Source organism: Bombus pyrosoma, linkage group LG14 (assembly GCF_014825855.1).
Source record: "Bombus pyrosoma isolate SC7728 linkage group LG14, ASM1482585v1, whole genome shotgun sequence".
Taxonomy (NCBI): domain Eukaryota; kingdom Metazoa; phylum Arthropoda; class Insecta; order Hymenoptera; family Apidae; genus Bombus; species Bombus pyrosoma.
This window is the reverse complement of record NC_057783.1, coordinates 1,527,050-1,553,746: the sequence shown is the minus strand read 5'-3', so window position 1 is coordinate 1,553,746 and position 26,697 is coordinate 1,527,050. Positions and strand designations below refer to the sequence as shown.

The following is a 26,697-nucleotide window of genomic DNA, read 5'->3' as shown; positions in this document are numbered from 1 at the left end:
AATAACAGCGATAATATTTTGTCCGGAGTTCGTTTACCTTTGAACCAAACAAACCAAAACAACGTTGACACTCCAAGGCACAACAATATGAATTTTCCATTTACTCATGTACCGCTATATTTTTATTACGTTATCGTATAAGTAATACAACTCGTAACTCTATCTCGTGAAAGTATTTGGCCATTTGCCATAGAAAATGATTCCGGCCCCCAGGGAACCGCAGAATCAACTTGGTTTACGAAGATCTGCACAACCACTCGTTCCTCCGCATCACGATCATACCGCGCTCTGCATGTCGGACAAACTTTAAACAATTAATTTACCTGCATCGCACCCGGTTCTTTCTCTCGTCGTCTTTATTTCTCTCGTACTTTTACGTACATATATATCTACGTATATATATCGCGTACGTTACGAATCTAGTTTTATTGGCACTCTACGTTTCAACAAACGTGAACATTGCACATTCTCAGCACGAACAAGATCGAGCTGAGATTAGTTGAAAGTGATCGTGACGAACGCCCGGAGAAACGTGAAAAAAATAAGATTCAAGTGGCAATGAGATTACAGAAACGCGTAAACCCATCGTAGAACGTGGTCCACATGTTCCCTGTGACATACCACACACGTTGCTGCCGTCGTCTATCATTGCAAGGACTGATCGAGAGCTGTTACAGTACTATCGTAGCGCTACACTTGCACCAACAAAACCAATAACAGCCGGTGGGACGAAAAAACGATCCCTGCTCCTTCACTTTTTTTCTCCCTGGTGTATCGCGCTAACGAGCTACTTTTGGAAATCTTTCCTTTCTGCTCTGTGCCGTAAGCCTCCCTGGTTGCTACCCAAACGACAGCTCCAATCGTTCCAACATTTTCAACACGAATGCTCGTTCGTTGTAACGACGTTGTTCTCCTATGTGAAACGTCTATTATTTAAAACATTGAAGCTAATACATTGCATTTTATTACCTAATACACGTATGCACGTGTATCGCGTTTGTTATATTGTTGTTTTATCGCACGCCAGCGGGCATCGTAGTCCATTGAAATAAAGAAATATAAAATTTAATTTAAAAGGAATTTAAAAAATAATCGAGGGATTTAAAGAGATTTAATTTAAGAGTAACATCGTGCAAAATGTATATAATATTTGTATAAATTCAACGTCATCGTGGCTTGCCTTTCCACTCAACGTTCCCCTGTCATCGCGTTTAAACAAATCAAGATTCTATAAGATGGAGTCTTCTACAATGAAAATCTATTAGGACGTTGTAGATTTTTTCGAGGACGAAACCATAATGTTGTATCGTGTTCCGCTGTGTACATTGCAACTGGTTTATCGCCAGATACGTTTCGTTTCGACGCACTGCTTGTTTTCTACTCTGTCTCGTGAATAAACATGACGTCTCAATGAACGCTCTCAACAAATACAAGGTTCCCGCTGTATTACGCTACATTTCGCTATATTTCACACAGTCTCGGGCTTGCAGAAAAGTCGATACAGCGAACGTATCGTATCGTGGACATTCTAAGGTTATCGAGTCGATCGATTTCAAAACTTTACACTTACTCGTCGCAGCTAAACCTTGATCTTGCTTGTATATCGAAAAGCTTAGGTGTAGGGAACGCGTTTTATCTTTCCTTCTTTGGCGACGGTTTTACGGCCGTCGAATTTCAACGAATTCGATTTATCAGCAACGATCGCGTCACACCGATTGAAAACGGCGCGCGATTGATATCGCGAACGAAAGCTCGTAACCTGTCGATTCACCGATATTATTGATCGTAGAATTATAGCGCAAGGCGGGCAAACTCCTATCATTCCAATCAATAAAAAGAAAAACTAGAATAGAGATAATTGGAGTTGCTCGATTACCCGAACTGTCTTGTTCTCCGATCAGTTCGGATAAACGAGATTCTTGATTTTCAAGTATCGTACAGTTTCCTAAAGTATCATCGAGTATCGTAGAGATGGAAACGCTTGTTAGAATATTAATCGGGGAATACCTTACGAGATGGTTGTAATCCGAGTACTGTAAGCGTAATAGCCGGAGGTGTTGGAATAAATCACCGTGACTACCAAGTAATGCGTGAGCCTGTCCATTCATCACCGTCTGGCTAGCCGACGGTCCTGCTTTCCGGTAAATCGTTCTGCATTTTCGACGAAGAAACGCCTTTATTACGGTGCACGCACTAGCCCCCGCCTCCACTATCTTCTCTTCCCTTCTACCAACCCCTTTTCCCTGTGGTACTATACTTATACCTGTCTAGACGAATGAATCATACGAGTATTTTGACCCACCGGCGTGTAGGTGGTACACGGAAAATTGGTCAGATTCCTCGTACGGTCTTCCAACGCGTACACACTATATCGTTTTATGCGATGGCTGCTATGAAATTCAAATTAACTCGAACCGATGCGACAAAAGGCACAAGTACTTGTCTGCCCTTCTTATGATCGAAGAACACGGTAAAAGGTATTCCTCGCAGCATGGAAAAACCTTTCTGCTGATTGAAAGGGCAGCGAGATTGGCGTATAAACATTCGCGGACTGAAACAGAATTAAATTTCCCGTAAACGCGTAAAGATCCGCACGTGAAATCTCGATAATGTTGATAACGATGGACGACGAGATATCATTTCGTGCGTGAATTATAAAATTCCTCCTAAAATAATCTGTTCGTTGCTTACGAAATCGATCACTTATGTATTTGAAACGTGTTGATGTGAAAATTATAATGGGAAGCTGTTTAGCGATACTCGGGTTACAAAAAAGTAGATTTCAGCAGCGTGTAACACGATAAGCACACGCTTAGAAAACATGGTTTGTTTTAAAACGGAACAGTTGCTACTAATTTTCTTGCGACCCGATTCGTTCCCATGGAATCAGGAATAGAAGATTTATGTCTCTTAACGCTCTCGTGTTTTCGATCGTATCGCATCATTGGAAAATTTCTTAAGCCGAAGGAAAACAAGAAAAAATCTTTACTGTTCAGTGGGCTTTCTCGTTTTAGTTTTATGTTAAAATGTTCATGAAAATTTTCCACAACAAGTGCTGGAATACATACGCGAGCCGAATGTAAACCTTTCTTAAACTTATTACTGGCCGTATCGCGGTATACGCGTTGACCATGAGCGATAGACACCGAGAATATCGTTTGCGCGTCTTTTTCGTTGCTGATAAGTCCAACTTGAAAAAATTTGACAATCGTGAAACTGTTAACTCTTTGACATTGTGATAAAACAAAGAATTCAGAAAATAATTATGTCTTTCGCGTTAGAACTTGTTGCATTTCTCGTAACAGATACAAAAACTACATATATACTTTCTATTTATACAAATTGTTAGTGAGACGCGAATACTTACCGATTTAAGAAACAAGATGTACCGAAGAAACAATTTGACTGACAGTAGTTTTATTAATTTCTTGACGAAGTAAGTCGAGAATCCAAATGTGAAATTCAGAATTCCCCTGTTAAATTCTCAAAATATCGTTTTTGCGTGCTAATCTTCGGTATAAATTCGATGGTTCATAGGAAAGGAAGGAGAAACCAAAGGAAATGAAAACTTGAGAAATCTCTCGTATCGCGTCCTTATTCCCTGCAATTGATAAAATCTTCGTGTCATTATTTAATTTGTCCTTTATTTGATTTACACGTGCGTCGTTAAGAAATATATGATTTCAAATACTATATAATATTAGAATGGCTGACATAATCGTCGATTTTCAGAGTCTTCTTGTTTGACGCACGAAATCGTTTGTCGATTCTTCTCGCACTCCTTTATATAATATGTATGTACGCAAAAGACACAACAGACAACTGTCGTCAACTTTACGTTCTTAATCGTCATTGAACGAGGACAAAGGAAATTTGTCGAGCACGAAATATACAACATACCTCGATAATCGCCTTTCCTTTATCAATTACGAACATTCGTTCGATAGTTGAACGAACATCAGAAAATGAAGATTCATGATATATTAGATCATGTTTAAATTATATTTATTTTCCTGATAGTTTTAAATGTTCCCAACTTTGCTTTTATTCTCATGTTTTTCTTTCTTCTTGTTTTTTTTTTTTTTTTTTAATATCAATAGACAGTTGATTTTGAACACCTGTTTCGACGACCAAGGACTGTAGTAGCTAGCACTTGTTAAAGACTAAGAAAACATTCGCTCAACTATCGAATTTCATATGGCAAGAGGTATACACATAAACAAATATTTGCTCGAACGTTCGTAGCAACATTTTGAATCGTTGCACTCGTTGGCTCGACATACTGTTTCTATCCTATGTATAACTATATAGCATGTAGTTTGTTTAGAAAATTAAATTTCTTAAGCTTAACGCTAGAGCTTAACTTCCTGCCTGCAGAAATTACAGCAATGTGCCGTTTATAATCGCCATGGCTCATCGAGATCGGTGAGAATAGTTCCAACTGAGTAAACTGTTTCCTCGCTTATATCTCATTTCACTTTTTCAAAATTTCTGCTCGTTGCTTGTAGGAACAATACACTGTGTCAATTGGATGGTAGTATGAATGCGTCTTTATATTCTGCAGGTATATACAAGCGTATTAAACGTGTTATGTATGCAGCGTGTAACATCATTGATATTTACTCGAATCGTACGATTCGAACTGATAATACTGATTTCAAGTATAAAAGTGAAAAATCACTTATCACGTAGAAATGCGAGCTTTCGTTTATGAGAAAACGTCGATCAAGTTGGTCGGTCAGTTGGTTCGATGGATTAAATCGTCCCCAGTGATCACGATGAACCACAGTGAATTAATTTCTTAATGAAAAACATTGGTGCGTCGTGACGCATTTCGAATAGTCGTGTAAGGAAATTTAACGATTCATATAGTGGTCCTAGTGCCTTTCTAATCCAGCTTCAGAGCTGGCTTAATCGATTTTTTCAAACAAAAGGATCGATACATTGAACGCGGATAAGCCGACCTTCGATCGATGTTTGATTTATTCGAATTACGAAATCTCAAAAGTGACACGATCCTATTGAAATTACACTCGTTCGACGCTTACTAAAAATGCATTTGAACTCGCGTATGCTCGACTCGTTGTGATTCCGACGTCTTCGAATAAATCAGCAGTGCGAATCAGCACATGGACGTTTAACATTTCATACCGGATAAAATCACGTGGTCGCAACGGAATTCGTTGTGCTCGTCGCTTCTATCTCTTCGACGTTTCTTTTATTCGTGAAAGGTTCGCGCTTCATGCATTTGCAACAGATCGCTAGCGAACAACGAATAACATTTGCTTCTTCTCGTTCGCTTCATTCGCTACTCTCAACTTGTAAGCGAATAAAGATGAAAACGTCGAAGGAAGAGACAGTTGCTCTACAGACAGAAGCGAGAGAGATTTCAACTTTTACAACGACTCGTTTTCGTGATATATCGGCGATGAAGTTGAACAACACAAGTTCCACATTGACACAGACAATCCAGAGAGACGATGCATTACCACACTTCGCATTTGTGAATCGGATTCATTCGCGATTCTTCGGGACAGTTGAATTCAGATGCGAACTCCGGCAGATTCGAGAGTGACCCTATCACTCTGTATTTTGGTGGACAATGGGAATCTTTCTCGATTTGGAGGGCTATCGCCTCGGACATCACGGAGGAACACCAAACCTGGTAACAATAAATTAGTTTTAAATTCATCCCAGCCGCGCTTCATTCTTTAACTTAATCCCTTAATACACAATTTCTTCGTACGTTTATCGGCGAAGATGATTGAACTTGGAAATCACAGAGGGAGATTTATCAAGGAATACTTTAAATAGTTAAAAACGAAAATATTCTGCCAGATCCAAAAATATAGTTGACAATATTTTGTAGAAGTCATGGATATAAGATAACCGTTAAGATAACGACAATTTACCTGGGCAAAATTCACGAAAAATAATTGTCGATGCGTCAAATTAAGACCAGGTAAAGGTAATTGATCTTTGTAGCTTCTCGGCGTTGAAAGATACGCGTGATACGCTGCTTTGAGACCACCATTGTCCGCAATATTTTCTCCTAGAAGAAAACGATTGCCATATCGTTAAACTGCGGATTTTTATACATTTGTAGGAAATTTAAAGACGTAAAAATGCATAGAATACACACAATAAATACTCATTGTAATATTTAACGGGCAATACAATCTTTTAACTAGATTCTACTTGTTCAGTTGTATTTGTAAAAATATGAATTTTCACATATATACATATATATCCGTAGTCTAATAATTGTAACTGACCCAAAGTTTGCCGTCCGTTTACGTGTCGACCATGTATCTCAAAATTGCTGTACTGTTCCACGAAACACTCTGTTCTATTTTTGAATCTCTCTATCGTAGCGTTGTTCCACCATTGATGCAAGTTTCCGTGCAAGTCGTATTCTCTTCCTAGTTTGAAATAATCAATAGTCGGTCGCATCGAATCAAATAAAATCAAAATGAAGATACAACGAAACCTCGTTTATACGAACAAATTGCCATGCTCAATTACAGTTCTACAAATTTACGGCTAAACCTTTGCCATTCGAAAAGGCGCATTTGAGCGCAATCTCCATAGTACTAACGTGTATTCTCCGTCTTGTTCGGATAAATGGGGTTCTGCTTTACTCCCGTAGAAACATTTGAGAATACGTCATACCTTGATCGTCGAATGCGTGGGTCAGTTCGTGTCCCATGACTACTCCTATACCACCAAAATTCAAGCTATTAGGATTCTCCATATCATAGAATGGACTTTGTAGGATACCAGCGGGAAAAACCATCTGATTTTTCGTAGGCCAGTAATAAGCATTCACCGTTGGAGGTGTCATTATCCAAGTAGTTTTATTCACAGGCCGATCGAGCTTCTCTAGATTTTTCCGCAAATTATACTTATTCACCCGTATATTATTTTGAAAGTACTCGTTTTGTTTAACTACTAGGTCCTTGTAACGTTCGTCGAGCTCATTTGGATGTAAAATAAAATCAGGAAAGCCGACCATATCGGTGATCGCGTTTGCTTTCTCCTCAGCTTTCCTTCTCGTTTCCGCGTCCATCCAATCGAGATTTTTCAGATTCTTGATAAAAGCTTTGCGCACTTGATCGATCATCTTCTCCGCCTGCAATCGATTAGATCGCCATTTAAAGTGGACATTGTAGCAACGCGTGCTCCTCAGAGCACGTATATCTATCATCATTGAAAGATACTGAGTGTAAATTAACCATGGGTTTGCTCTTTCCATGGAAAACTTCTCTAACGAACATCGCACCGATCGCAAAACCCATCGAGTTATGCGTATCACTGACGCAATAACGCCATTGCTCCTCGCGGCCTTCCGAACCGATCAAAGCTTTCCTCAGCCCCTTGTAAGCGTCGCGAAACGGTCTCGACAGGCAGGCAGTTAAAGATCTCACGGTTTGCCAAACCAGATAATTATTCAGTATCCTGTTTGGGAGAAAAGAGAAAGAGAAAGAGAAAAAGTAAAAAGAGAAGAAGGTTGAAGGGTGAAAGGTAGAGATGGGTCGAAACCTAACTCGTCGATTCACGAAACACGAAACTTTTGTCAGTTCTCGAGACCGTCCGTTTCACTAACAACTAAAATCTGCACATCCCCAAAAGACAAATTTTACTTTCAGAAAATCAAATTATCGCGAAATCGTACTAATGAAAACGAGCCCCAAAGTGTAAAGAGAAACTCAACTGACTCGTCATTAGACAAATAAGAACATTTGTATAAATTATTGTCCGGGTATCGGGAGTTTCAAATGACATAAATGGCATAAAGTTTCGAGTTGAAAGGTTCCGAAAATAGTAGAAAGTTTCAAGTTTCGAGGGTTTCCGAGGTTTCGAAAGGTCTCATCCCTACTAAAAAGTAAAAAGGGAATGACAGGATACGTTGTAATCAGCGTAGGCTTTCCAGAAGAAGATACTTACACTTTCCCATCGTTCGTTTTGTTGTACTCTAACACCAGCTTGGACAATTTAACGAAATATTCTGGAGCAAAGTTCACGATCTTTGTCTGGCCGGTTACTTTTTTGTTAACGAGTTGCGTGGCATTTTGAAAATAGTCTACCCAGGACATCTAAAATTAATTGCATGGTTATAAAGATAATAAAGGTACAGCAGCAACCTCCGTCAACAGACTTATATCTTCTTGATAACGTTTGCCTTTCTTTACTGTCTCATACCGTTTGTATAGAGACGTTCGGTTAATCGAGAATCTACTGAATTTATCGAAACTGCGAACATAATAATTTCACGACAAAACTGGGACAGAAACATGGAAGGAACGTGGTAGAAACGCGATCCGAAATACTTACGAAAGACGCATTATTTTGCAATTCATCCAAAGACATCAAATTGTAAAGCTTTTCTTTATCTCGGTGATCCTCCGGCGGTGTCATGATCCGCGCCAATTCCGTTTCAAACTTTATCACATCGTTCATCTGTTTTCTAGTCGAATTCTTCTCTCCGCCAAGCAGCACGCCTATCTGCAAACGTGTACGAGTACCTGTACTCGATTCACCGGTTACAAGATTACAAGGTGCCGAAAAAGAATGGAATCGAGATAAACGAAACGTAAATCAATGCCATTATACCTTCGTCATGTATTCCAAATACGCAGCCAACACTTTACTGTGTTCGGTGACGTTCAGGTAATCGTCGGCGGTTGGCAGCGTCAAACCTCCTTGATCGATCTTGAAAGTGTAAATCGTTTCGTACAATAATTGTATTATACATATACATATGTATATGTCATTATACACTATATTATCGTGTTATTGTAATATACTTTATCATATATCACATGCTAATATATTATACCATTATGTAATTATATGGAGTTGTTTGGAAAATTGATAGCGTTTTTGCGTGATAAATTCAGCGTATTGCGTATATATTTTGGCGAGATTTCAATAGAATTATTTCCAATTGGATTTTTGAAAGATCCATCCTGGTATCTTACTTGTATAATGTGCCTGCTACTATTTCGATCGTCTTCGTTTACCGCCCACGTAAATAAACCATCCATATTGTAAACATTTTGCAGAATATGCATACTGTTTTGCAACGACCACTCGCTTAGATTGAATTTCCCAGAAATGTTCCAGCCACCGATAGAATCCAACAAGTCCAGCATTGGTTTCGCGCCAAGCGATTCGATCGTGTCGTTTGCGTCCATACACGAGAGGAAATAATATTTTGCTTTCTTCTCGGCCTTTGATTTCATCTCGGCGAATGGTTTTTCTACGTTGAAAGAGGGGGGAAAAAAAATGAAGGGTAGGAGAGGCAGAGCGAGTCAGAGTGTCAGTTTCGACCGATTTCTATCTTATGATCGAGGCGCTTTCTGTGAAAAAGTAACGTGAAATTTGACCTCGACGTTTCGAAACACCCTGTACATCTATACGTTTAACACAATCTATTGACCCTTTTTCCAAAAAGCTCCCCGATTACCAGAAACCTACGAAGGGTTCACTTTTTTTTTTTACCAAGAACATTTTTTACAACCAGCTGATTATCTTGCTCGAACTTATCGAACGTTCCCCACATGCTGTTTCCATCTGGTATGGGATTCTTCTTGATCCAACCACCGCACGCATATTCGTAAAAATCGTTACATGGATCGACCGAATGGTCTATGCTATTTATAATGGAAGCAGCCACCGTGACACAGTGCTCGGTTAAACAGTGTGTACCATCTAAAACAAAATCAACCACTTTTCGAAAAATAATAATTCATCAACCAATAATACCTATTAACAGATTAACGATATACAAGATTTCTTTTACCGATTTCACGGTGTTTACAGTTCACGAGCGCGGGAAAACAAAGATGTAAGACGATAAGGACAGCAATGTAACTAGAGATTCGTTTTTCTTAAAACCATACAAGAATATCGTCTAAAAATATAATCGTAATCACGAGATCGCTATGATAGGTGACCTAAGACTTTTGTACAGTAACGATATCGATTCGTGTAGTGACGTTACGTTACAGTATATTATCCAGCGACCTAACGTTTCAGAATCCTCGTTGCACAGCTTACCTTCCTCGTGCGAAGTGACACGAAGTATTTGCGCTTCTTCCCAGCCGTTTTTGCTGCTGATGATTATCGACAGCATCACGACCATGAACAAAAGGCCCACGCAAATGATAAAAAGACATCTTTCGAGCAAGCTCCTAGCTCTCCACAACGAGATTCCCTAAATACGAAAAATACATACGAATAGATATACAGGCACAGCTACAGCGTGGCTCTAAAATGGTACAAGTAAAATCGAGAAGCTCTCGAACGAGCGATTTTCTCAAAAACAAACATTACTATTTCGCTGTCTTTTATTTTCGTCTTGTTTCGAGCAACGGAATCTGTCTGACTTTGCTTGTACCACTTTAGAGCCACGGTGTATCGTATGTAACAACGTGTAAATTATTCTCAAGCTGCTGCACTATTATTCGCAAACTTATCACTATAACGTTAGAATCGTCGCTCGTAACTCGCGTTACGCGCCATAATCGCGAACATCTATCGATGGCTGACTTGAAATCTTGCAGCTACATCTGTGCGAGCACTTTATTTTCTCGATTAAATTGCTTCACTTTGGTGTAGAAACCAACCGAATTGTATCTGATGTGCGTGGCCGACGTGCTGATGCCTTCACTGTTCAAAGCTACGGAACCAATGCTACTGCTGTCCTCGTCCTCGAACTCGGCCTGCTTGTACATCATCATCTAAGACAAGACCCATAAATAAGTTGAAACATCATCATCTAGAGACATAAATACATTTTATAGTTGCTAAATTTTCTTCTTATTCGTCATAGATAGGGACGTCAGTGTGCAAGGGCAAACGATACTTTTTTCAAGAAGCGCTGACACGGAACGACTTTACCGAAGATAAAATAACGTTAAACCAGTCTCGTTATTACACAATAGCTGTCGAATACCAGATAACGTAATTAATTGCTCGCAAAGCTTTTTCAAAAAGTCTCGCCGTATGTCGAATCGAATCGAAACGAACGCGTTACAAATGAAAAACTTGAATTGATCGAGAAAGTACGTATAAGTACTTGGAACGACACAGAAGAGGCGGCAATGTGAAAATTCGCTGGTGAAATTGCCCGTAGCGATACATTTTTAGACTAAAACTAAAAATACATAACGCCGAGCGAACCTTAAATCGAAAGAAATACCTGGCTTTCGCATTGGAAATTGGACGAAAAATACGATTGTTCGTGAGAAATCGTGTACGGAACAAACATACTGAAATCATCGACTTTAATTTTATCTACGAATGGAATTGAATAGAATCAGTAACGACATATATTCGATCCCCCGCGATATTCGCCAATTTAACAGCAATTTGTATGATACTCGCAATTACGCTACATTACGCACGCCGATATTCCAACAACGAGGAAAGCTTCCAATGTCACCGTTTCGAAAACGAAAGTAAAAACAATATGCACACATCGGTGTACAAAATCTGGAGCGTGATATAAAATTAATTAAATTGAATATTCAGGGCGTGTTAAAACCGTCGTATTATAATTGTTCACAGGATCCATATTTATTTGTCAATCTTACTAATTTTATTCTATGACAAAAAATGTTGAAAATTGAAATTTTGCAATGTTTCGCATAACACGCTTAACACGCTCGTAAAAGGTCTCTACGAGTATCCGAATATTTTTGCGTACATACTGTCAGCTTTCTACTTGCTTTGTTTATGATAACGAAATTCAAGTCGAGATCAAGTTGAGCATCGAGTGAAATTCCAACGCGAACAGTCGTCTTTCGTTACCTGACGTATAATTAATAGGAAAATACATGGCAAATTTGCACTAAACGCGTAAACATGCATAAAACATCCCAAATAATCGTTGCGCTATTTACAAGACTCGAAACAAATTTCCGATTAAGCTTCGTTTCTTCGATCGTGTTCATAAAGATGTGAATTTGCATAAATATCCGCAGTCTAGTAATATTGGCTTAACAGGTTCCGACTGACCGAAAATCTGGTTTTCCTTAAACGAAAGCGAGATGAAACAATGGTTGACGAAAAAGAGAAGCAACGATGAGAGACACTTTGTGAGAGAAACACGACGAACGTTCGTGTTAAAACTGCAAGCTGGTTGCACGCGGCAACTGCACGCGTGCAAACATGAGGATCTGAAGAAGCGCGCGCACGCGTCTACAATCGAGTTGCTTGTTTCGTCTCTGACCTCCTAGCAGGAAATAGACACTTGTAGCCTCGTTAATACGATTAGAATGCTTTTCGTCTCGCATTGTGTTCCGCTATGTTCACGACACTCGCGTTTGAAGAAAAAGAGCTAGCCAGTCGTTTCCCTTTTAAAACAATTGTATGGCGAACAACTCGTCTGCAACCACCGTCCGACGTAACCACTTTCCAGCTTAAACATCGATATAAAAGTCTGACAATTGGAGGGCTCGTAAGAGCCTCTCTCTCTCTAATTTCTATTCAATTTCGATCTCTTCGAATAAAGTATTAAAGCGAACATACAGATTGCCTTTTGCGATATCGATTCCACCACATTCTAAGTATTATTATCTAAAGGGTTGACAGATTCAACAAGATTCAATGGTATTTGTAACGAGCGTCTTGCACACACGATTACTCGGTCTCACTAGCTGTGCAACACGATAATTTTAATATTACCTTTTATACTGCGTATTTCTGCGTGTCGTACGATACTAATAGAGCGTATCAGTAACATAGTATTATCAAGCGATAACGAGAGAAACATTATTCAGACTCGCGCGCGTACCATATACATACAGACATACGTTAATACGCAAGATAACATCAGTGATCGATTATGTTTACTGTGCACACGTTCGTCTTGCACGAAATTCAGGACTAGAATATGCGATTCGTGATCCAAACAGATCCGCAGCTCCTATCTTCGCGTCTTCAACTGCAGCTACGGTATACAAGCACAACGTTAACATTCAGAAGGACGAAAAGAAAAAAAGGTAAAACGTAAGGAGGAGCCGGTGGACCGTGTTTCCAGCATCGATGGAATCGATTCGATCCAAGTTCATCCGTGTCATCCAACTCGGACCAACTTTCTCCCCATCTGTATTTTTAACGCGTACAATCACTCACCTTCACCGACATCTTGCCCGGCACGATCGCGTAATCACCAATTCGCGCACTATCACTTACAAATTTATCGATTCACTCTGCCGAGGACGAATCCTAGCTTCGACGACGAGAGGGTTTCCTGACAGGCAGGGAGAAGAGGGAAAGACAGTGCTATGGAGCGGAACAGAGGTGGAGAAACTCAGTAGGAGAAGACAAATAGATAGAAAATCAAGTAGAGGAGAGGTATTGCTCGAAACTATACCCTCGAAACTATAGTCCTCGAGATTATGACATTTTCCAGCGTTTTCCTCGGCCCAGCCGCTATATCGGCGTTCCTAACTTTCCGTGGCTCTCTCTTATGGGGATGCTTCGACGCACCTCAACCCCTCTACCTATCTTCTCTCAATATTGATTTCCTCCGAGCCTCAGTGCACCTGCCATCTTTTACCGTCGCGTCGCCTCGTGCCGGTAACTACGCCGTTTACCATCCTAATCTAACTATACTAATCCTTTTCCCTCAATTCCCCCCTATCTATGCGAATTTGATAAAAGAAACGCGTCGTTGTACTGTTCCAATCAATCGTATATCGCGCGATCATACCGATTCATACGAAAGCCTACTCTTGTTTTCGTTTATTCTCCTCTCTCTCTCTCTTCTCTTCTCTGTCTCTCTCTCTCTCTCTATGTATATATATGTATTCACTAGAGATTGAAGTAATTTCCTTCTTGCGCAATCGGTAACGCATCATCATGCAGGTAACAATAACTTTACACGTCTACAAACACAATTCAAGGAAACGATTTGGACGTGTAAACCATGGAAATTGGAGAACATAGCTTGAGACGATGCTAGTAAAGAACCACTTGCAAAAGTTAATATTCGACGTATGATAAGGGTAAAGATTCGATAGCAGCACGTCATTTGAATGAAGATCCGTGTAATTCGTACAAACGAGGAGACAACTGTGATATTTAAATTACATTTAGTGGAAGAGAAAGAAAGGCAGAGATTCGGCGCTCGAAAGCGAACAGCCTGTTACTACGAATAATTAGTCGACTAGGACTTGATAGCACTATTTTTGCTTGATTCTTGTTGGTTTACGCGAATGAAATTAGAAATTCACTCGGTCGACGTTAAAAGCCTCTTACGTGAATAAATATTTCGTCTTTATTTCAGCAAAGACAACCCTTTCCGTGAGGTACAATATATCTTACAGTATATTAATACGAACATGATTGCACGTTACGGTGAAAGTGATCATTCGGACTAGTTATCGATCGTTAAAGCTATAACACGCAGGCTATGCACGCACGCAAAATATAGTGTTTCCTGAATCTATAGAAGACCCCCGTAATCCGGAACGATAGTAACTGGCCACGTTACTTTATACCTTATGCGTTATTTAATTAGCGTTTTATTTAATCGGACTGTCAAAATAGCTCGTCCATTTGGATCGATTACAAAAAATAATTATGCGTGTATGTGCATGCACACGCACGCGTTTTGTGTATGTAATTTTTATTTAATTATATATAATTTTAATTAATAATACTATATGTATATATAATATATGATATATGATATATGATATATATCATATATATATATATATCATTATATTTCTCCTCTGTTACGAGATCGATCGACTTGCCCTACTCGACATTACCTTATCTAACGGACTCGTTATTGGCACGTACACTGTTTTCTTTGGACCGCTGTTACAATCGAAAACTTTTGGAATCAGAAACTTACAAACGCGATGGTACGTCAAGGCGACTCCTGCTTTCAACTGCATTCGTCGTGTTGCGAAAATAACTGCAATTCCGACGCGCAGCTGTCGTCGGACAAACCTGCCTAAACTGTTCCGTTTGTCCGCGGCAAACGTGCTTTCTCGTTTCAAGATCATGGGAAGGATACGACAATAAGTTCCTTTTTCTTGATTTTCTCGTTGTTTGTTGGCCAACGAGAAAAGTGTCTTGTGAAATGAAACGAACGTATACGAAAGAGAATAGAAGATAGAAGCTTCTTGAAAACAAACGACAAATCCATGATGTTGTTCAGTGATAGGAGACGAATAGTACGCTACTTTGATTTCATTAATACTAAACACACCTAATTTACGTTGTTAATCATTTTGTTAAGTGATCGACAAGATAACTAGAACACAAAGTCTGAAAAAGCATACTAGATGTAAAAATCGATTCTCCGTAAAAATCTGATTCGTCAGGTTTATCATTTGTCCGACCTTGACACTTTTCATACCGTCGGTGACATTGGCTCGCGCGATTCGTTCTTACGATCTGCGTACAAATCGAGAAGAACAATAACCGATAAGTAAAAAGAAAGACATTTGCGAGATATCGTGATCCGTAAACCCGGATTCGAACGTGTAACTTTTCTATGAGATTTGATTTTTCACCGGATTTCTCGCGTTTCGTACCATCGCCTACTCCGTCCTCGCATCCTTAGCTTAGTCTATATCCTCAAACATCTCCTTTTAGCCTGTCGGCCGTCATCGGCCAGCCATTTGCTTGCAAACAAACGCAGCAAAACAGACGCAATCATACACGCACGCACGCACGCACACGTGTATGTACTATCGCTCAAAAATATCCGAACACTTTTGCGCAAGAATATAATTTAATTAAAAACTAGCAAGTTCAAACACGACGTACGTGGTTTCTTGTTGCGTTAATGTTTACAAATACATGGCATAAAATATAAAAGTTAAACGACTTTGGGAAGTTCTATCGTTACGAGGCGTAATGTATACCGTTCATACAAATTGACTAGAATGTTCAGATACCTGTGAGCGGTAACGTACATCTCTCGTTCTTCTCGTCTATCATCTGATCTCATCTGACAATGCAATAATAAGAGAAACTCTTTCGTAGCATATGCGTATCTTAAAATTAGTAACGTGTTACACGTAAATCGAGTTGCCGCATTTTGAAGGATATCGACGAAAAATCCTTAAACGTTCACGGAATTATATTCACGTGCACATGAAAGAAATACGCAACACGTAAATGGTGTTCGAAATCGAAATCGGAAAGCAAGTAACGCGGTTCCTCCGTTTGAAAAAGGGAATAGAACCGATCTCGTCAAACACCATCTTGATTTGTAATATCTCTGTTGAAAATACGACATACGAAATAGTCTATAATAACGTTTAACCTAATAATTAGAATTAGAAACTGTTCGGTGGCATTGTAAAGTACGACGTTTCGTGCGAAGATTAGAAAAAGGTGTGCTAACGTGTTATTGGCATACCGATACGTTTACGTAGGACGATTAAGTACAGCGTCGAGCGACGCCCTTGTGCGTAATTGGAATTGGTTGAGCTCGTTCGTAAAAGGAAGGAAAAAGGATACAAATATAATCGAATATTTGTTAACCGATTAACGTTTACAGCTCGGAGCCATCGTTCGAGCGAACAGGACATTGACCGAAAATTTCTGGCAGTATCGCGTATCGTAAAAAACGAGATCCAATCGAGTCACGCGTTATTGCGTTGTACTAACGACTGTTAGTAGATAACAAATTATCCCGTAACCGATAAATAATCGAGACAAATTGAACAGTGTCAAATATGGTCCCGTGAGCCTCTTGTTCGAATACGAGAATCTGGCGCATAGCTATACACATATACATATAAGGAGCGAAAAAGAGAGAATAACAATAGTATATGGAATGTATATTGGAATATAGACAAACGATAGATTAAGCGTTGTTTGTCGTTCGATAAACGATCAACCTTAAATCCGAAACCCGACAAGTTTCGTATTTAGAAAGGAGAACATATAATACCGCCACGCTCTCTTCATTTCGTTATATCGATTACAGGAAAACTTTATGAGATAAATCGTTAACACGATCGATTTCCGGCTAACACGATCGTACACAAATACGCGTGAATCAATAACGTGTAGAAGAATAAGCACTACATATACGCGTAGTACGATAGCAAAGTATTCCATAACTGCTCAGTCCAATGATTTCGATCTGTCTAATCTAAATTTACTTTCAAGATCTGAATTTGTACTAGTATTTACGAGACGAGAATGAGACTGTTCAAGTTTCTCGATATTTTCCATCGAGAAGGACGCGCCGTCGGAACCGAAACGCTCTAATATCACATTATTGGATGGATTTGATTGAATAGAACTCGCACTAACGTCGGCTCTCTCTTCCAAAGAGCTTACGTTATGGGATACATCGACAGATGCTGTAGCTGGCTCTGTGTTAATAAGTCCATCACAGGAATGGGGCAAAATTCTCGAGAAAGCCCTTTGAACGGAATATTCCTCGCATCTTTCTTTATCGGCGTACCTGCCGCTTGCTTTTAAAGAACCGCCGTACACTCGACGACTCTTTGTTGACTCGGAATCGAAATTTTCCAACCAATCCACGGATTTCGAATCATCCGACTGATTCTCTTCGATTTTAAGCGGAGAAGCCGAGCCCGCCGCCCCTCTTACCATCGATGTATTTTCTCGTTGTTCTCCCAGATTTTTCTCCATACTGTCATCCGTATCTCCGTTTACTTGGCTACCGCGTACTTTGGACGTTGAACGATCGTCCGACTGCCAAATACCTTGCTCTCTGCTACTACCAGCCGTACAATCGACATTTACCATCGCATACCTTTCGGCGTTCGACACTTGGTAACTTTGATTCTCTGGATCCGACGTGTCTGACGATTTGTCCATCGGATACGGAACACAGTGTATGGAACTAGCTTGGTACAGAGGGTTAAAGGTATCTCTAGAAACGAACGGTTGTTCCTGATAGGCGAAAGGAATGCATACATTTTGCCTCGTACTTCCGTCTGCGACGGCGCAATACGGTGAGAAATGCGCGAATGGAATACCTTCTCGGCCTTCGATTTGCCGAGAGCTCGTACCGCTACTCGAGTATTGCGTGTTTTGATCCAAACTGTTGTTCAATCTCGTAGAGAAATTGCAAGTATAAGAGAAGCATTGGGACACGTTCGAATTCGCTGGCGCAACGAACGAACTCGATCGCGCGCTCGTCGATTCCGGTGACGTCGCGTTTGATACCTTACCACGTGTTTGAGCTATCACAGTTTCGTAGCTTGGAGGCGGACCATATAATTGGTAGTACGGACAGTTCGCATCGTTCAACATAACGCTCATGTTCTGATAATGGCCCGATGTTGTCGCATTACCGCTGTAAGCGGGCATCGCTCCGTTTCTTTGAGGACCTAAGAACACAAATAAATTGATCAACATCGAATACGCCGCAATTATTTACCAGACAAATGTACACTCGCCTTTCCACATACGATGCAACAATACAGTGTTCCTCGCGGAATTGTACGTAATGCGAGCCCTCTGCCCTTGACACGTTGACCCTCGAAGAGAACTTTGGACTCGCGCGTTCGTAGTTCTGGTCGGAATAGCCGATGCAGCCGCTCTGTATCTTCCTTGTAACCAATATCGATACCACCAGCCACCACCGGAGCATACCAGGAACATAATTATTACCAATATCCTAACGAACGACGAAAAATCGTGAGAATATTGTAAAAATGTTGTATCTTCTTTAGAGATGCCGATCAGAATGATCTGTGAAATTGTTTTGCGCACCAATAATACCATAAATGATGAAAATGTAGTCCTGGTGACACGCAACAACCAATACCGCAACAATATTCGGTTCTAGAACACCTAAAACGAATTTACATGTAATTACACGTTCGTTCTTCCCGTCTTTCTCTTCCTCTCCGAACATTCTTTCCTTTCTTCCATCTTCTTCTTCTTCTTCTTCCTCTTTCTTTCCCCTTTCATTAGCTCTCTTTTCTTTTTTTTTTAATTACGTTCATTAGTCGTCTTTCGTTTCATTATTTGAGAAAAAAAAAAAAGAAAAGTTCCCCCTTTTGACTTACTAAAAGATAAACATAATTAACATGTATAAAACTCACTCATAGTATTTTGTTTCTCCAGGCATTTCAGAGGCACAATACTTTGCTTCTGCCTGAAACAAATATTACGTTTTAAATAGTGTACCAACTTACAACGTACATCCGCAGATGTAAATTATACAAATTAATCTTAAGGCCAAAATAATCACGATCATTATGAAATAAAGAAGCGAGGAGTAAATCTTATTAAAATAGGAAGCAAACGCTTGAACGTTACGATCCACTTCTCGCTGTACTTTCATTTCGAAAGGAACTTTCTTTAATTTAGAATACAGAGAATAACTTTTCGTTTGATATTTCTTGTTAAATGGTAATAGTAAAATGAACATGCTGAAACGAAAAATATCCACTCACGTATATCAAACACTTCGACGTTCCGGCGAATATCGCCAGCTTTCTCTTCGTATTTCGTACCATTTTCTCAATTAATATTTACACCTTCGTTCTCAATAAATAAAAACCGTACACTCTGACAAATTGTTTTAATATAATCACCATTTCGGTCCAACTATCATGTGCACACAACATTGCACACCACTTATTGATTTCAATTTCGGAACTTTACAATGACGTCATCGAAAACAGGGTTGCCAATATGAATAAACTAAACTACAGTACATAAATTAAACCAGAAACCAGATGCTACTCAAAAGGTATAACAGTTACCATTTTCTACCTACAATTGAACATTGTTCGGCCGCACAGCTCGCTCGTAGTTCGACCACAAATAGTAGAGGGCATAACCATAGACTAGCTCGTCTATGGTTTCCGATTTTTCACATGATCGGTATTTCAGAACATGTAACACAAGCGCCATAGCTGATTTTATCTTATGTATAGGTTAGTTCCAGTATTTGTCAGTTTACGAGCGAGACACCGAAATTAAATAATCTTATAAAGTTAGAATTGATCTAACTTTAATTATCTTCATCAAAATGGCTAATACTCTAGCCAATGTGCCTGTGTCAAAAATTATAAAGAACAAAAGCAATTTCGAGGACGAACCCAAGAAAAAGAGTCGAGAGGATTGGCGAAAGGCTAAGGAATTAGAAGAAGCGAGAAAAGCTGGTACAGCACCAGCTGCAGTAGATGAAGAAGGCAAAGATATTAATCCACACATTCCACAATACATTAGTGCTACGCCATGGTATTTTGGCGCGCAGGTATGCATTAATCTTTTTATGAAATTGATATCTCTTTCTATAGTCGGTATACATAACGTCAAAACATATAATACTTACTTATATGTAATATTTAAAGGGGCCTACTTTGAAACATCAAAGGCCGCAGCCTGAAAAGCAAAAGCAGTATAGCGGTATAGACGAATGGTATAAACGTGGTGTAGATTCATCTAAAGTAGCAACAAAGTATCGTAAAGGAGCCTGTGAAAATTGTGGAGCAATAACTCATAAGAAAAAGGAATGTATGGAACGTCCACGCAAAATAGGTGCAAAATTCACAAATGCAAATATAGCACCAGATGAGTTTACTCAACCAGAATTGTCTACAGACTATGACGGCAAAAGAGACAGGTCATTTATCTAAAACTTTACTCGATACAATACATACTGAAATACTTGGTAAATTTTAAATATAAATATTAATATAAAACAATATTTTGAATATATTAATTTAATGTAGGTGGGCTGGTTATGATCCGTCGCAGCATAGAGCTATTATCGAAGAATATCAAAAGATCGAAGAAGCAAAACGACAAATGCGTGCAGAGAAGTTAAATGCGGAGGAGAATGATGAACAGGATTCGGATAAAGATGAGGACAAATATGTTGACGAGGTTGATATGCCTGGAACAAAAGTAGATTCTAAACAACGTATTACCGTTAGAAATCTACGAATCAGAGAAGATACAGCAAAGTATCTAAGAAACTTGGATCCAAATTCGGCCTATTACGATCCTAAAACGAGATCTATGCGTGACAATCCTTATACCGGCACAGACAGAGAGTATGCAGGAATTACTTTATACATTCCGTTATCTTCTGAACTACTCTTACTTTCAAAAATACTAAAGTAGCTGTATTTTGTTTCAGGGTGGATTATAAAGGTGAAAATTTTGCGCGTTTTTCGGGAGATACACAACGACATTCAAATGCACAATTGTTTGCATGGGAAGCGCATGAAAGAGGCGTTGACGTTCATTTACTCGCTGAACCCACTAAATTGGAATTACTTAAACAGGAATATGATAAAAAACGCGACGAACTGAAAGATAAAGCTCGTGAAAGTATAATTAATAAATATGGAGGTAAAGAACATCTCGATGCTCCTCCTCCTTCCCTTTTACTAGCACAAACAGAACAATATGTCGAATATTCAAGATATGGAAAAGTACGTATATTCATATATTATTAGACTATGAAGGTTAATTAAGTTATATTATTTTTCATAATATGTATTTATTTACAGATCATCAAAGGACAAGACAGACAAATAATTCGCTCTAAGTACGAAGAAGATGTATATCCAAATAATCATACTTGCGTTTGGGGTTCTTATTGGCATGCCGGTAAATGGGGATACAAGTGCTGTCATTCGTTTATAAAAAATTCATACTGTACAGGAAATGCAGGTAAAAAGACAGCCGAAGCAGCCGTTATTGAGATTAAAAATACAGTAAATGAGGAAGAAAAGTCTAATGAAGAAACAATAAATTCATCCGATGAAAAATCTGTAAGTAATGATACATCCTCGGATGAAGAAGAAAAGGTATTAAGGCCGATAAAATCGAAATCATCTAAAAGGAAGGAGAAGAAACAAAAACAGAAAGAAAAACGAAAGAATAAGAAGAAAGCTGCTAGGTTACAGGAACAAGATAAATTGCAACAAGCATTGCAGAAAGAGGAAGAAAGACAAAAGGAGGCGGAAAGGCTGCTACAAATGAATGAAAGAAAACGCCCTTACAATAGCATGTATGAAGTTAAAGAACCAACAATGGATGAGATCGAAGCATTTCAAATGAAGCGACAACGTGAAGACGATCCGATGGCGGAATTTCTTAATAAATAGCTTTCACGAGCTAATAAAATTCTTGTAAATTTTTTAGCTCTACTAAAATTTATTATGTATAGATCTAAATTGAAAATTAGGTATATATAAAACTGATTCATTTTGTATAAAAATGTAATATAATATAAGAGATTAAAAAGCGGATATCGTATCTCGCGTCGATTTAACGTATTTAATAAAACGTGAACAAAATTGTTATATTATTTCTTATGAATCGAAGTTCATCAAGAATGTAATAAGTTTTTATTCTATTAAATTATTCTTTATTTTTATTAGATTTATTTTATTAATTGAATTAATTTATTGGATTAAACAGATTAGATTATTAAATTATTAGTTAATTTAGCAAATTTTATCTTCACAAACGTATTACCGTGCTCAAACAGGGCAGCCATGCGAAAGCTAATATGTATCAATGTATCATTCTCTAAAAAATTCTGACACTCTATAATCAAAATTGCTAAAAACAATCGCGATGTTATAATTCGCAACTCTACTTTTAACCGTAATCAATCTCTCGCAACACTAATTCAAACCATAATTAATCTCTTGCGATACTAATAGAAAAACCGTGATTTGCCCAATATGATGGTGAGCCGACATGTACACCGACCAAGAAGAAAAGAAAAAAAAAAAGAAATACTACTACTACTACTACTACAAATACTACAAGCGAGCATAGTGACAAAATAGTAACGAGAATGACTTTCCATGCTTTGGATGATCCAAAATTCAGAGGATGGAAAGCCATTGGTAGTTGCCCTCTTGAACGGCAGTTTGCCGGGCCTCTTCGGCTCATAGCCTCTTCTTTCTTCGGGCGCAATGCCCGCTGAAACTTAAATCTAGGCTCGAGTCTTTCTAATCGCAAAATAAAAAATAACTTATAAAGGTAAAATAAAAAGATAAAGCGCGGATACTATTCCCAGCGCACATGGACAACCAATGATCATAGCGACCGCTGTGCGTTCGCATGTGCAAGCTCGAGCAATAAACGTTCGTTTCGAAACCCACTCGCGACCACGACCGCGATATTCGAAAAACCGATAGGCAAAGCTTAAGCTGAGTGGCATGCTCCAACTCATGTTCCCAGCTTCGCCGTCGATGTTTCAAATCAAATTTCCTGAAACAGGTTGGACACGCGAAATCGCACCTACCCGACCAGAGACTGTGCCAACCTGCCCGGCCCTACCTACTTACAATTAACACTCACACCAGAAAGTATGCTACCTATCCTACCTAGTCCTATATTTAAAAAATAGCAAAACAGACAACACACCAACACACTCACTCCACGGTTCTCACACATAACCCGGGCGCAAGAGCCTACACTAGAGAGACGCCCCGGGACGCCTCCGACACCCGAGTTTGGCATACAACTTTCACACTCTAAAAGTACGTACCATTTTCCTGAAATCGACCGACGATGGCTAGCGACCATTGCGTACAAATATTCTGCATGTTTCAACTTTAATTATCCAAATATATTTAAATCTCAATTTCAATTAAATGCTCATAATCGTATATAATCATGTATTAGATGTATATCATCTAAAGAAATAATTTTACTAGAAGAGATCGTCGTACTTTAATCAATTATTAATTTTTTTGTAGTTTAATACTGAGATTAGTAATATTACTATTTATAATTCACTACACGTATTTATCAGCACTGAATATTTCCAATGGTAATTGGATTCATATTTCTGAACTCCATAAGTATTTCAAGGCTATAATAAAAAGCAAAAACGACGCAATCCCACAGCCTAACCACATACACACACAGTGGAAAATACGTCGTGCACGATACGCTAACGCAATGTCAGTCGCTGAAAACATTGTTAGGCTTATAGAGTAATCATCATGCCCATTGCCTTCTTCCCACCCAAGAAGCACGTGGGCACGTGAATGAGATTCTGGCAATGAACATGGAATGGGTTAAACCTGAAAATCCTATGCTAAAAATATGATTAGCCTATCTATTATATTTTGTATCTAACGGGCTAATTTGATTTTACAGTCTAATTTCATCTCAAATTTTAATAATTCTATACTTTATTTTACTTTATTATTTCAATGAACAATTAAATCGTTAAACTGAAATGAAGGAAATTAACGAAGAATACACATATTTATCAAACATTAAATTAAGATTCAATGCAAGTAATATTTATATCAATGAATAACAATGGACTCTAAATGAACTCTATTAATCTAAATATCCTCAGGCGATATCTTTATCAAAACACATCTTTAAAAACACAAATGAACGTTCAAAACTTGTCTTGATTCTGAAATCTGCCTGTCGCGAAGTGTCTTCTTGCACGTGAAATTTTATAACTTCTGTCTTAACGGACGGACAAAGTTAGGCTTTAACATATACTTTCATATTCCATATTCCGAATTTTACTGAAATTATACTGTGTATGCTCAAATAATAAAATTGCTCCATACCATTATAAAGTAAAAGATAAAAATAAATATCATTTATAATCTTTATCAGCATTATAGTAACTTTAATCATAATTGAATTTCCATATTAACGAAGTCTGAGGGTACCAAACTTCTCCACTACAAAATATTTAAACAGAGTCATTTCGTTGTTTATTCCAGTGAATATGTTCTGTAATTTTTAATCGTATATAAGTATGCTAATTGTCAACATATATTAATACATTATCATCAACATTTAAAAACGCGATGTGCAAGAAAACCTATCCTGAACTAATAAATAAAACAGAGACAAGAAAATGTTACTACTCACGAGTATAATAAATACCCGCAGTCACTATGCTCGTCAAAAATTCTATGTGATACAACCAGTCAGCCCGTGTCGATTCGGACCTTTCATCCTACGACATGATTGAGTGACCAGAGGAACAAAAATGCATGCGACTCACGATTAGATGCGAAGAACGTTGTCGTCAATATTGTTGTAACCCAAGGAAAGTCATTACCAAGCTGCCATCAGAGTGGAATCACCGATTTCGATGGAAGGCTGGAAGTAACCCGCAACAAACGATAGAATATTGTATTTTCTTCTTAATGACAGTATTAATTATTTTCAAAGTTTAAGATGATAAAAGACTGATTCGTATTAAGCAAAAAATTTTAATAATAATTCAATTCAAAAATAAAAAGTTTACACTTGTTAAGTTTTTAATCAAATACTATTTTCTAATTAATGATAATTAACGTGAAATGTAAGGAATAGAATTAAATGAAGTAAATACAAGGTTACGAAGAAAATATGTACTGCTCTTTCAATACTGCAAATTAATTATTATACATTTATAAAAGATAAAGTAATATCATATCAAGGCTATCAAAAACTATATTCCCTTGTTAATATTTTGTCAAAGTTTTTGAATAAATTGTCAAATATTTATGAATAATTCATAATTAAAATGATTTGTAAAAATTTCCCGCCAAACTAAATGTCCGCCATTAGAGTTTTAAATATACCAACATAAAATATGGTTGGCTCTTCTTGTCCGTTAAATAAAGCTGCGCAGCAAGAAAAGACGCGATGTGCTGAACATGTTCAAACCAGCCTATGGTGGTGTTATTTCTCGAATATAATAGAAACTATTAAAAACTATTGAAAAAAGGGAAGTGACAACCAGAAGTATTACCAAATTTCCATGAAAAGATCTCGAATTTATCATCGACCACCGGGGTGTCCTTTTGAATTTCGCGGCATCTTTTTGAATTTCGTAGCGTCCTTCTAAGACCTCGAAATTTATCTTGCAATCAAGCAATAATCTGCACAAAAGAAGACGAAAACGTTAGAATAACTGTATAAAAAGAACAAATTATATCAAAATAAAGCAATGAACAAGATTGAATTGCGTCTTGGAAACTATGATATGAATTACCGGCAAATGTAACAATCGAAAAGATGGTCGAAGAAAAGATAATCAAATAATGGATTATAACGATTATATTAAATAGAAACGTATGATAATTGGACGAATTTATCATTAGCGTGAGTTTGAACAGTGAAAGAATCATTATAAAAATACTACGTATGTAGAGAAATAAATGGACACCTGTCACAGAGTGACACCGTACACGTCTAATCGCTCCAATTTTCGACACTAAACTGATTCCCCCGCGCCGTAGCGAATTTCGGTTGATGAGGAGTGGGAGGCCCTGTAACAAGTCACTCATACTCGTTTACGAACAGGAATCGTCAAATTCTTGGAAAACCTGTGCTGAAGGATAAATAATAAATATGTTTTCAGTAACGATCATATGAAATAAAGGTGTAGATTGCAAATAAAGAAATAATACATTAAACCAAAATACGAACAGAATTTACGAATCTGAAATGTGGATATCTGCAATTAGTAATTTAATATACGTTTCATACTTTAATTTGATTAAATAAAATTGATTAATGAATATAAACTCTTTAAATGAGAGATTCTTTGATTTCTCTAAATTGCAAGAATGTAATGTGGTAATTCTATTGATGAGTTTCATTTAAAAATTATTATCGCGTGTAATCGGTTCGTACAGAAAATCAAGATAACCGTGAGGCTGCAATGGATCAGATATATCATTCATAAACTTTATTTAAAAATTACAAAATGAATTA

At 38.1% G+C, this 26,697-nt stretch overlaps 3 protein-coding genes across 12 annotated transcripts; 1 reads left to right on the top strand and 2 right to left on the bottom strand.

The window, feature by feature from the left end:
- Positions 1-3,624: 3,624 nt before the first annotated feature.
- Positions 3,625-18,378, bottom strand: LOC122574884 (endothelin-converting enzyme homolog). 7 transcript variants are annotated; one of them, XM_043743046.1, is made up of 13 exons: positions 18,192-18,378; positions 10,632-10,745; positions 10,063-10,219; positions 9,505-9,714; positions 8,982-9,262; positions 8,614-8,712; positions 8,335-8,505; positions 7,948-8,096; positions 7,236-7,458; positions 6,673-7,132; positions 6,276-6,422; positions 5,913-6,052; positions 3,625-5,662 (listed from the first exon to the last, which is right to left on the bottom strand). In XM_043743046.1, the coding sequence occupies exons 2-13, from the start codon at positions 10,743-10,745 to the stop codon at positions 5,486-5,488; spliced, it is 2,328 nt and encodes a 775-aa protein (XP_043598981.1). In that variant the 5' UTR covers positions 18,192-18,378; the 3' UTR covers positions 3,625-5,485. The 7 variants fall into 7 exon arrangements, with proteins under 7 accessions (XP_043598981.1, XP_043598977.1, XP_043598980.1 ...); XM_043743042.1 differs by lacking the exon at positions 18,192-18,378 and adding an exon at positions 13,144-13,757; XM_043743045.1 differs by lacking the exon at positions 18,192-18,378 and adding an exon at positions 13,385-13,757.
- LOC122574889 lies at positions 14,268-26,635 on the bottom strand. Of its 4 annotated transcripts, none has more exons than XM_043743063.1 (7): positions 26,147-26,635; positions 25,730-25,859; positions 24,995-25,092; positions 19,071-19,123; positions 18,736-18,816; positions 18,420-18,640; positions 14,268-18,350 (listed from the first exon to the last, which is right to left on the bottom strand). In XM_043743063.1, the coding sequence occupies exons 4-7, from the start codon at positions 19,094-19,096 to the stop codon at positions 17,110-17,112; spliced, it is 1,569 nt and encodes a 522-aa protein (XP_043598998.1). In that variant the 5' UTR covers positions 19,097-19,123; positions 24,995-25,092; positions 25,730-25,859; positions 26,147-26,635; the 3' UTR covers positions 14,268-17,109. The 4 variants fall into 4 exon arrangements, with proteins under 4 accessions (XP_043598998.1, XP_043598999.1, XP_043598997.1 ...); XM_043743064.1 differs by having other exon boundaries at positions 26,169-26,635; XM_043743062.1 differs by lacking the exons at positions 24,995-25,092; positions 25,730-25,859; positions 26,147-26,635 and adding an exon at positions 19,425-19,566.
- Positions 19,852-22,372, top strand: LOC122574887 (pre-mRNA-splicing factor SLU7). Its single transcript, XM_043743059.1, has 5 exons — positions 19,852-20,233; positions 20,331-20,602; positions 20,712-21,035; positions 21,122-21,419; positions 21,498-22,372. The coding sequence occupies exons 1-5, from the start codon at positions 20,006-20,008 to the stop codon at positions 22,095-22,097; spliced, it is 1,722 nt and encodes a 573-aa protein (XP_043598994.1). The 5' UTR covers positions 19,852-20,005; the 3' UTR covers positions 22,098-22,372.
- Positions 26,636-26,697: the final 62 nt, after the last annotated feature.

What these genes read in the sequence shown, in the direction of transcription:
- LOC122574884 (XM_043743041.1), bottom strand. Translation starts at nt 12,570, where the DNA reads ATGTGGTGGAATCGATATCGCAAAAGGCAATCT. An exon ending in GGTTGTAAAAAATGTTCTTG is followed by an intron (nt 9,263 to 9,504) that starts GTAAAAAAAAAA and finishes CTTTCAACGTAG; the next exon opens with AAAAACCATTCGCCGAGATG. An exon ending in TGCAAAATAATGCGTCTTTC is followed by an intron (nt 8,097 to 8,334) that starts GTAAGTATTTCG and finishes AATTAATTTTAG; the next exon opens with ATGTCCTGGGTAGACTATTT.
- LOC122574889 (XM_043743062.1), bottom strand. Translation starts at nt 19,487, where the DNA reads ATGGTACGAAATACGAAGAGAAAGCTGGCGATATTCGCCGGAACGTCG. An exon ending in CGTCGAAGTGTTTGATATAC is followed by an intron (nt 19,124 to 19,424) that starts GTGAGTGGATAT and finishes TATTTGTTTCAG; the next exon opens with GCAGAAGCAAAGTATTGTGC. An exon ending in GGAGAAACAAAATACTATGA is followed by an intron (nt 18,817 to 19,070) that starts GTGAGTTTTATA and finishes AATTCGTTTTAG; the next exon opens with GTGTTCTAGAACCGAATATT.
- LOC122574887 (XM_043743059.1), top strand. Translation starts at nt 20,006, where the DNA reads ATGGCTAATACTCTAGCCAATGTGCCTGTGTCAAAAATTATAAAGAAC. An exon ending in CATGGTATTTTGGCGCGCAG is followed by an intron (nt 20,234 to 20,330) that starts GTATGCATTAAT and finishes TAATATTTAAAG; the next exon opens with GGGCCTACTTTGAAACATCA. An exon ending in AATATTCAAGATATGGAAAA is followed by an intron (nt 21,420 to 21,497) that starts GTACGTATATTC and finishes ATTTATTTACAG; the next exon opens with ATCATCAAAGGACAAGACAG.